Source organism: Drosophila sechellia, chromosome X (assembly GCF_004382195.2).
Source record: "Drosophila sechellia strain sech25 chromosome X, ASM438219v1, whole genome shotgun sequence".
Taxonomy (NCBI): domain Eukaryota; kingdom Metazoa; phylum Arthropoda; class Insecta; order Diptera; family Drosophilidae; genus Drosophila; species Drosophila sechellia.
This window is the reverse complement of record NC_045954.1, coordinates 22,051,697-22,062,055: the sequence shown is the minus strand read 5'-3', so window position 1 is coordinate 22,062,055 and position 10,359 is coordinate 22,051,697. Positions and strand designations below refer to the sequence as shown.

Here is a 10,359-nt window from a genome sequence, read left to right as displayed (position 1 = left end):
GACTAACTAACTAAAAATGGGAAAGAATATACACAGACAAAAGCCACAAAGCATGGATCGTTTAGAAAATGTTTCTTTAAACGAAACACAAAAGTCATATTAATACGCATTGTCACACTGATTTCCCTTACTTATGATCAGATATAAACTTACATATGGGTAGACACATGGTTAGTACAGACCTTTTTGTGTGGTTTGAACGGCGATGTGCTTCAAGTAAGTCTATAAAACAATTGTGACAATGATGCGGATACGTAATATGAAGTCTTCCATTTCACATTTACTATTATTTTGCTTTGAGTTTGAGTAATTGATCGAAAGCTGAAAATTAAAATAGCAAAGGCGCAAAGGCGGTGGAAGGCGGATTTCTAGCATTACTTATTAAAAATATCTTTACATCAAATTTCTACCGTGCAAGTATATACCTACAGATCTCCTCAGAAAAGACCTGTTTACGATATGACCGGACTTACTAGGAAATTGTACATATTTATATTACAAATATTATAATAATATTACAAATCCAAGTAAATACGGGAGCAGTTTACTGATGGCATTTAGCAAATGAGACGTGACAAAACTTTGCTCATATTTTCGTATTCGATGTGACCTGACCCAAGAGGGCGCTTTTACACAGAGCTCAATCCATTTTGCATTTTTGACAGCGTTTGATTGCTGTGAAAAATAAACAAAAATATTGTTTTTCTGCAAGGAAAGCCGGAGAGATTGTTATGTGTTTGATTCTTATTGTTTGAAATTTTATGTGTTTGTTTGCCACAATGATTAATTATTATTTTGGTACTGCAAACATTGCTTAGAGCTTATATATTTCAAAAAGGCGTATAATGAAGACTATAGTTGCATAAGAACGAATAAGACTGAGTACCTTTTCTGAATAGCTCCACTGACTTGGTTGACTTTTTTTAGATTCACATATTGTAATAAATCCAAAGAGTTCAATCGCGGAAAATTGCACGAAATCGATACGCTTTTACTGTTTATGCTTCGCTTATTCAATTAAAGTTAACTTAATTTACTCTGATTGAATGTATTTCTGTTATCATTAAATTGATTGTTAAATTGATTATCATTAACACTCCTCCTCCCTTGTGCTGCGGAGCAGAGCTGGTTCATTTCCTATAACTAGGGAACTCTGTAAATGTTTATTAAGCATCATTGCATTATGCGGGTTGGCGGTTACAAAATGCGTTTGTCTCAATTGACCCCGGGCTCCGACTTTCTGTGTCCGTCAATCGTGCATGAGAGTCTTCACTTCTATATAGATAGGTATAAATATATAGTAGGTATAAATTTATGTTTGTTTGTTGTATTTCTACGCACCAAGTCCTACATCGGACTGGGGTCCATTGCGCATAAAGAGACTCAAAATTGAGAAGAGCAGAAAACCTAAGATCCTTTAAGTTATTTTCTGTACATATTAATTTTACAATTTGTTTCTTGTTGGTGTCCAAATTTTGCCTATTTGAGCCCGGAGCAGTATATTTATTGTCCGAAATTAAGCTAATTGCTTAAATTAATTCTCCAAGACTAATGGCAATCATTAACCCCGGTGTTAACGTCAGATCAAAAGCTCACAATCTGATGATTTCCGAACCGAACGAAACAAAGCTAATTTTGTTTGATTGGGTCAGATGTACAATAGCCTGTCATATACTTGGCTGACTACTTTCTCTGGGTATTTAATTACACTATGCTACATTTCCTTGGTTCTGGGGTGAAGTGTATGTGTGTTTTGGTAGTACTCATTGATGCTTTCTAAGCCCTATTTGTGAAGTTACAGAATCTTAATGCAAACATACAGAATGTACAAAAATGGAACGCAAAAACCGTTTATCTCTAATTGTTGGGTAGATTTGAGATCTCAATTTAAGGGGTTATTGTATAAAGATGATAGTGATGCTGAAACTTATTTGCGCAAGTCCACAGTTACCGTGCTGCAGAGTGCCTACATTGTACCTACATATGTATATTTGTATTTCGACCTACGGTCACCGCAATATTTATGCCCGTATCTTCTTTATGTCTCTATCAACTTATGTAGCTCAATCGATTGTCATTATGAGTGGCAAGTGAGTTTAGCCATTGCGTTTAGTTAGCACTTATTGTTTTAATTTGCGGATTGAAGTCTGTATATTGCTCCTTGTTCTCGGTACCGGCTGCCGAATTAGGTACTCTGCATGGAAAAAAATTCAACATTCTTGTAAATTACCATGAGGCACTTTATGTGGAATAAGTATTTAGACGCCCCATTTAGTATTGAAATTTATATCTCAATATTACATTAACATTTTAAGTATCGAAGTGTTATAATTATTTGTACATCCCATAGAATACTATGCTATTTATTTTCACGGCATTAATCTTAAAATAGGAGCCAAAATAATTTGTTTAAATAAAAATACATTTTGATTAAATATTTAATATAATATTTGCATATATGAGACATAAATTATGTGAAAATGCTAGTTTTGATTGATTAAGTATTCGAAGTAAGAGACAATGAAATATAATATACAAATGAATTAATATTTTTAATTTGATTTTTGCGAATTATATAGAATTGATTTAACATTTTTTATAAAACTATAGCAGAAACTCTTTTTATTAAAGAAAAAAAAGACATTTAGCAGTAATTTACATACTTTTAACGGTCGATGTTTCCTGGATTTCAAACTAAAGTAACAATAATTTGCATGTGAAGTGCACAAATAGGAATTTAATATACGATTTTTCCGCGTGTTGATATGTTTTCAGTTTTTAGCTGGGGCATAGTTTTCGGTTTCAATTTAAAGCTTCGGATGAGGTTTTATCGGTTTTTTGTTTTGCAATACAATTTGATGACATCAAAGGCGAATTTATCGCTTCCGCTGCCGATCGTTATTTGGATCGGAGGTCCATCGCATTTTTGATCGATGATCAAATGTATCTATGAGCTACGATGATAAAAAAGCTGGGCTTCGGCTTCTATTTTTGTTTCGGTTCCAGTTCGCCTTATGTTCTGGAACCAGCAGATGTATTTGTATCTGTAGCTTACTGCTCGTGTTGCGTTTGTATGAGTATCTGGTGTAATTGTGTCTGTATCTCGTGCAGTTTCCATTTCGGCTTCTGTTTTGAGTTTCGATTCCTGGGGTGTGAGGTACTGGGTGCCACGTTCTGGATTCTGATCGCGCCAGTCTTATGGTCTTTCTTGCAGCTCTGCTGGTTTAGTTCATTATCAACGCTTGAGACTCCGACTTGTGATATACAAAAATAGAAAGACGAGGCAGTCGGAATAATTCGGCAATTCGGAAGCCCTTGTTCCCCGATCTTCTGAAGCGTTTTTTTTGTTCGGTGAAAATTTGTTGCAGTGCAGCATGAAATGTGCGCAAACCAAGTGATTTTTATTCTTTTTCGAAGTTTAGATAAGGGCCTATGATATTATTAAAAACTCTGTTTAATTGCAAGCCACTTATTTATTGTGAGAATAGCTGCTTATAAGCTTTGTCAACTCGTGGTTTCATTTTTCCAGCAACGACACGACACACCCTTTTAAAAAATGAATTTTTTTTTCATATTTTCCGATTTTGTAATTCGTCAATATCATTTTTCCTATTCAATTTTTTTTTAGCTTAAGACTTTGTTTATTAGATTCAAAACTCGAAGTTAAGAAAATTAAACACTTTTGATTAGTTAAAGAAATAATCGACTATCGCATCTTCGACATAAAAAAGTTCAGATGACAAGTTTTATTACGATTAAAATGATTTGAAATTCTACTATATAATTACACTATACTCTCGCTTTATGAAATAACTTACAAGCCGGATTATTGCCGAATGGTTGACAGTGCTTACATTTGCTCAAATTTACTCCAAACATTATGAGGGACACGCCACGCAAAGGTAGTGCAAATCAAAAGAGAATGATATAGTCGAGTTCTCCGACTATCAGATATCCGTTACTCAGCTAGTGTGAATTCGAACGCGGAATTTCATAATTTTTCTGCGATATTGATAGATTTTGGGGAATAAAATGAGAAAAAATTTAAAAATTGTTCCAAAGTGCGAAAGCGACCGATTCGGTGGCTTTAGGGCGGTAGAGTGGGCGTGGCAAAAAGTTTACAAGACTAATTAAATTATGAAAAAATTTCGAGAAATGGTTCAAAAATGTGAGCTCGGCAGCTTTGGGTGGCTTTGGTGGTCTATAAACTTGCGCTGCGTCTTTGTCTCTAGAATCTGTATGCTGAATCTTAACTTTCTAGCTCTTATCTCGGCGTTCATAGGGACAGACGGACATGGCTAGATCGACTCGGCTATTGATCCTGATCAAGAATATATATACTTTATATAGTCGGAAACGCTTACTTCTGCCTGTTACATACTTTTGAAAGAATATAGTATACCAGTTTACTCTACTAGTAACGGGTATAAGAAATAAAGACTGTGCGACAATTAAATGTTTTAAACAAAAGAGAGGGCACAGTGTAAATGAGCACATTTTATAAAGTGCAGATTATGTATCCAGAAAATAGTATAAAAAAACTATTGCTTAAACGAGAAACTGATTGTAACATGACTTAAAATCCGATGCTCCGGTCGAATGATACTCTCAAAACAAGATTTAGTACATTTTGAGAATTAACAGTTAATTGCCTGCAATTCCTTTTTAACAGCAGAGGTTGGCCTCAGCTATCGGCTTTTTTAAAAGTCGTAGATATGACTTGTTCAACGCAGATAAAATTATATCAGGACATTAAAAACAACGTTGCGTTGCAACAACAATGCAAAAAAATAAACCTGGACATTCACCCAACCGACCCCAATAGCTCAAACTTTCTAACTTTCTAGGCTACCGAAATGAATGTTTTGATGGTTTGGTTAAGCATAAGTTTGTTTAGTTTGTTTAGGTAATATGAGTTAATGTTAATATTTTAAGTGTTGAAACTAACATCCAAGAAGTAATCATTGAATTTGGCATATCTTGCAGATATAAATTGCACTCAGCCCGCCATCGATGACTTCCCCCGAGACCTGTTCTCGGAGGCGCAAAGACAGTCTGGTGCTGTTGTACTTCATGTTATAGCCAGTTTATATTTATTTGTAGCCTTAGCCGTAGTGTGTGATGAGTACTTTGTGCCAGCAGTTGAGAAAATATGTGCAGGTAGGTGGGCAGTGATTCTTAAATCCACTTTGAAAAGCTAATGCTCGCATACCATCACTTTTAACTAATCTAGCACTCAACATGTCCAATGATGTGGCGGGTGCCACGTTCATGGCCGCGGCCACCTCCGCCCCAGAGCTATTTGTCAACGTGATAGGAACCTTTATCACGGAGGGCGACATCGGAGTGGGCACGATTGTCGGATCGGCGGTATTCAACATCCTGGCAGTGGCCGCGTGCTGCGGAATCGGAGCTGGCATGGCAAGTCTATTTTGCATAATCAGCTATTTCCTAATCCCCTCCTGAAATGCAATCCAGACAATACCCCTGGACTGGTGGCCACTTACGCGGGACAGCATCGCATACGGAGTTACAGTGGCCATTCTCATTTGTGTGATGCACGACGAGCGCGTCGAGTGGTATGAGGCCCTCATCCTGGTCTCCCTGTATGCCGTCTATCTTGCGGTCATGTATTTCGACAAATCTTTCCAAAAGTGCGCCAAAGGTGAGTGATACCCTTGCGGAACATTTGTTCCAAAGTGTCAGCCTTGGCTAACTATAACTATATAACTAACTATAACTATAACTATAACTATATAACTATATAACTATAACTATATATACTGTCGAATAGGATCACTAGCCAAGCCAATATAGCCATGTTTGGAATTTTTTTCATTTCTCGATTTTTGTCATGCCCATGTTGATCGATATGCGGAATCCTGTTTGACCATACCCATACCATATTGCATGCATATTACCAAACCATTTTAATAACAAATTTGGAAAAATTTAGTTGAAAGTAATACATTTTGATTTTTTGTTTAAATTACAAATTTATTCGTTTCCAAAAACAGAGACTTATTAAATAGATATGTCTAGTATTAGATAATTAACTAATTTTTATTTTAAATATAGGCAACTAATTTTATAAAATAAACAAATTTAGAAATAAACATTTACAAACCGAGCAGTAAATTATACAGATTATATATTAGAGTGAGCGTGTTAAAATCATCCATATAAATTGGGAAGATTAGTAAGAAAATATAAAACAATCAAATAACTTTTTAAAAATGTGGCCTCGAAAGTTTTGTCAAATTATTTTCGCGCAGCGATGAAAATTGAGTGAAGTCTTTACTAAAACACGCGATCCGAGCGTTGATACGGATAGGCAGATTGACGGTTAGTGATCCTGATCACGAACATATATGTTTATACATCAACCTTATACGGTCTAACTGTTGCATAATTTTCTATGAATCTACCTTACCCTTTTGAACATTAGATACCTACCACTGTGGTCGACTTCACCGACTATTGGGTTCCCGTTACTCAGCTAAAAGGGAGTGCAAGAAGACGATGTGATAATTTTTTTAAATTTGCATACTTTAACTCCGGTAGTTTCATATATTAAAGTTTATACGTACAGACGGACATGGTCAGATTGGCTCGGGTGATGATCCTTGCTCAAGGGTCGGAAAAGCTTCCTTCTATTTATTACATACTTTTATTGCAGTCGAACACCATCAATATTAGATACCCGTTACATCGCTTAACAATTTGAAAGTAAATACATCTCCACATGTACATAGATACATAGAGATTTAGGTTAATATTCATTCTGCATCTAGTTAATTTGAATCTGAAAAGTATACCCCTAATGTACTACTGAATTGAAAGTATGTAGCATATATATCTCGGGAACTATACAAGGTAGATATTTGGGTCTTAAGTATTACAATTTTTAGCTACTACAAGCTGCATATATATATATGCATATATATATATATATATATGCATATATATATATATATATATATATATATATATATATATATATATATATATATATATATATATACATCATATACGCAATACCTTACTTTCATGACACTACACAGGTGGCGTCAAGCAGGCTCGTTCTCGCAGCCGGTCCTCCAACTGCAGCATACATACAAAGAACAGCAACGAGAAGGAACCAGGTACACACGACACCACCATTTCCAATTTACACTAGCCAATACTGCCCACCTCTTATTCCTAATGTCTGACCCCCAACCTCTCACCCACGCACCCGCTTTCAGAGCACAACTAATAGCTGATATTAATGTTCTCTAAAACGCACTCCCACAGAGCTCGTGGAAAACCGCATTTGCCAGAACATGGCGAACATACAGCTAAACGGAGGACTTAACAATGAACAGGCCAAGGCCACAAGCACAGCCGGAACCGGTACCACCACCGTTTCGATAACCACCTCGACCATGACCACAACTTTGAGCACCACCCACAGTGCCGGAGCAGGAGGAGGAGGTGGAGCAGTTGGTTCAGCACCAGGGGCCATTGTGCAGATGGCACCAATAGACGGTGCCGAGGCAGAATCTCAGGTGGCCGTAGCAGGCGCTGACGAGGAACGTAAGGAGGAGGGATACTCGCTGCTCACATACCCGAAGGACAAGAGCTGCTTTTCCCAATTTACCTGGCTCATCATTTGGCCGATCCATCTGCTATTTCGCATTGCCATTCCTGACTGCAAGAAGGCCAAAAACAATAAGATTTTCCCACTGACCTTCATCATGTGCATAGTTTGGATCGGATCGCTTTCCTATGTAGTTGCGTGGATGATAACCATAATTGGTAAGATACATGTTAAAATCATAAAAGTCGCTTATATTGATATACAATATATATATATATATATATATATAGTATATATTGTATATATATAATATATAGTATATATTGTATATATATAATATATAATATAAACGACGATTTCACAAACTAAACGTCTTCCCTCGTTAAATGTATCTATATTTCTCCACAGGAGACACACTAAAGATTCCTGACTCGGTGATGGGGATAACGTTCCTGGCAGCTGGTACCAGTGTTCCTGAAGCGGTGTCTAGTGTTATTGTGGCGAAGCGCGGTAAGTGGTGGACTAGTAATATCTGGAAACGCATGTTTATTCAATTATCTGTTACAGGTCACGGATCGATGGGAATCTGTAACTCTATTGGGTCAAACACCTTCGATATCCTGCTGTGCCTGGGGGTTCCCTGGCTGATCAAAGCAGTATTTTTCCCGATCCAACCAGGCCAAAACTACGTGGCCATAAACTCCGCCGGATTGGAGTACTCGGCGATCACTTTGTTGTCGACACTGTTCCTGCTTTACCTGACCTTCTCCACAAACAAGTTTAAGCTGGACAAGAAGGTGGGCACTGCCTGTCTGGTGATGTATCTGGTCTTCATGGTTTTCGCCTCCCTCATCGAACTTAATGTGTTCTTCCGCGTCAACCTGCCCACCTGCGGACGATCATGAAATTGGTCTGCGTCTAAGAGTTGTGGGATATACGAAGGACGACCTGTAAAATGTGACGTTTTGATGAGCGATATACCATTTCGGATGAATAGATGGAGTGAAGAGATGACAGTCTTCTGGCGCTAGCTCCGTATCCGATTCAGTTTGCGGCAGCTGGCTGGAACAACCCTAAGTGCAGTGGTTTAATTAATTAATATGTATTTTCTGTTCTATTCTATCTACTTTGATAGTTGAGTTACGTTATACGTTATGCTGTTATTGTAATATTTTTTTTTTTTATTATTATTAAAGTAGACTCTTTCACAATCTACGGTTGAAACCCAAAAGATAAATTCAGATGAATGAGAAGAAATTATATAATTTACGGAACGGTGCAAAGGGAGAAATGAAAACTAATAACAAACCAAAAAAATTAATAATGTATTTATATGATTAATATACATATATGAGATTTAACAAAGTCTTTAGTGATAGTGGATATTGTTAATTGGATTGCCCTGGCTTGTAGGACAGAGTATCACTGTGGACGGCAGTCCACGTAGTGACGAGTGCTCCCGAAAATTGATCGAAGGCGCTGTAGTAGTCCGATCATTCAAGTGATACCACACATCGAAAGGTAAAAGGGATTGCAAATTGCAAATAAAGTCTTCTGAATAAATATATACTCTTATTGTTTACGAAAAAAAGCGTTGAAAGTGAAAAGTACATAATTAAAAAATTGTACTATTCAAAATAAATGAAAATTTATATCGGTTTGTCGGTCTGCAAATAAACTTTGTTTTAAAATTCTAAGCAGCTCGATATAAGAAACTTTAGCCATTCCACATGGTTTTGAAGAGGGAAAAATACTCTATAAATAGATCAATTTCACACTTATAAAAGTGCCGTTAAAGGGACTTTCCAAATTTGTTTTCTGTATCTAAAGTAAAGTTCCAAAGTTCTAAAGCGTATTCACCCTAATACAAAAACATTGCTAACACCGTGTGCATTAGTTTATATATATGGCGTTTAATTCTGTTTTTATTTAACACTTTCCTTCTCATTTTCGGTTACAAGAAATCTATTGAGCATTATCTAGCATTCAGTCGAAGTTAATTAGCTTATTAAGCGGGAAACATCTATAAAAGTGTCTTCTAGATTGCTACCTAACCAAAACTTGGTGGCGAGTAAAATGTACATTTATTGTACTGTATTTGTAATGTGTGGATTAAACAACCAAAATCAAAATTGTTTGCTTAATAGAATGTTGTGATTTGTGGTAGCAATAGAATATGGCAATACAAATATTAAAACGAAAATTATCAAAATATTTTTCAAAAGAGTGACAATTATGGGCAGTTTCTATACATCAATTCGGAGTCTCTTGTGTTGGCCATTTGCAGTTGTAATCCAGTAATCTGAAATCGTTTTCAAGATAAATTTAGGCTTTAACTTTTATCAAATGAAAATAACATATATAATTTTAATCAACTACATGTAATATTTTGTTTCAAAAATTCTCAGATCAATATTGTTGAGAACGGGTTTTTCTCTGATTGTATATTATAGAAAAAGTTGTCATTACCGAATAGGAACAAAACAATGCAACTCTGATTTCTTTTCTAGTATATATCATTATTTTCATACCATGTTTAAACCGTAATGAAACCCGGAAAAAAAATAATGAACGAACATGTTTTAGAATAATTGCACTTCGGACTGCACCAGTATCAGTTATATATAAGTGACGTATAGGCAAACCCCTAAACCACCAGTGCCAGCCAACCACATGTATATCCTGAGATGTAAAATAAAATGTATCCCAAAGCAAAAGACGTTATTTATATATGTAAATTTCCACTTTCAACTGACCCAGTATTATTTCTATGTGTA

At 36.1% G+C, this 10,359-nt stretch overlaps 1 protein-coding gene across 2 annotated transcripts; it reads left to right on the top strand.

The window, feature by feature from the left end:
• The first annotated feature begins 3,217 nt into the window (after nucleotides 1–3,217).
• On the top strand, nucleotides 3,218–10,299 carry LOC6620598 (sodium/potassium/calcium exchanger 4). 2 transcript variants are annotated; one of them, XM_032725538.1, is made up of 8 exons: nucleotides 3,218–3,381; nucleotides 4,987–5,160; nucleotides 5,234–5,421; nucleotides 5,479–5,665; nucleotides 7,065–7,145; nucleotides 7,297–7,800; nucleotides 7,991–8,092; nucleotides 8,150–10,299. In XM_032725538.1, exons 1-8 carry the CDS (start codon nucleotides 3,375–3,377, stop codon nucleotides 8,485–8,487), a joined length of 1,581 nt encoding a protein of 526 aa, XP_032581429.1. In that variant the 5' UTR covers nucleotides 3,218–3,374; the 3' UTR covers nucleotides 8,488–10,299. The 2 variants fall into 2 exon arrangements, with proteins under 2 accessions (XP_032581429.1, XP_032581428.1); XM_032725537.1 differs by lacking the exon at nucleotides 3,218–3,381 and adding an exon at nucleotides 3,814–3,902 and having other exon boundaries at nucleotides 8,150–9,279.
• Nucleotides 10,300–10,359: the final 60 nt, after the last annotated feature.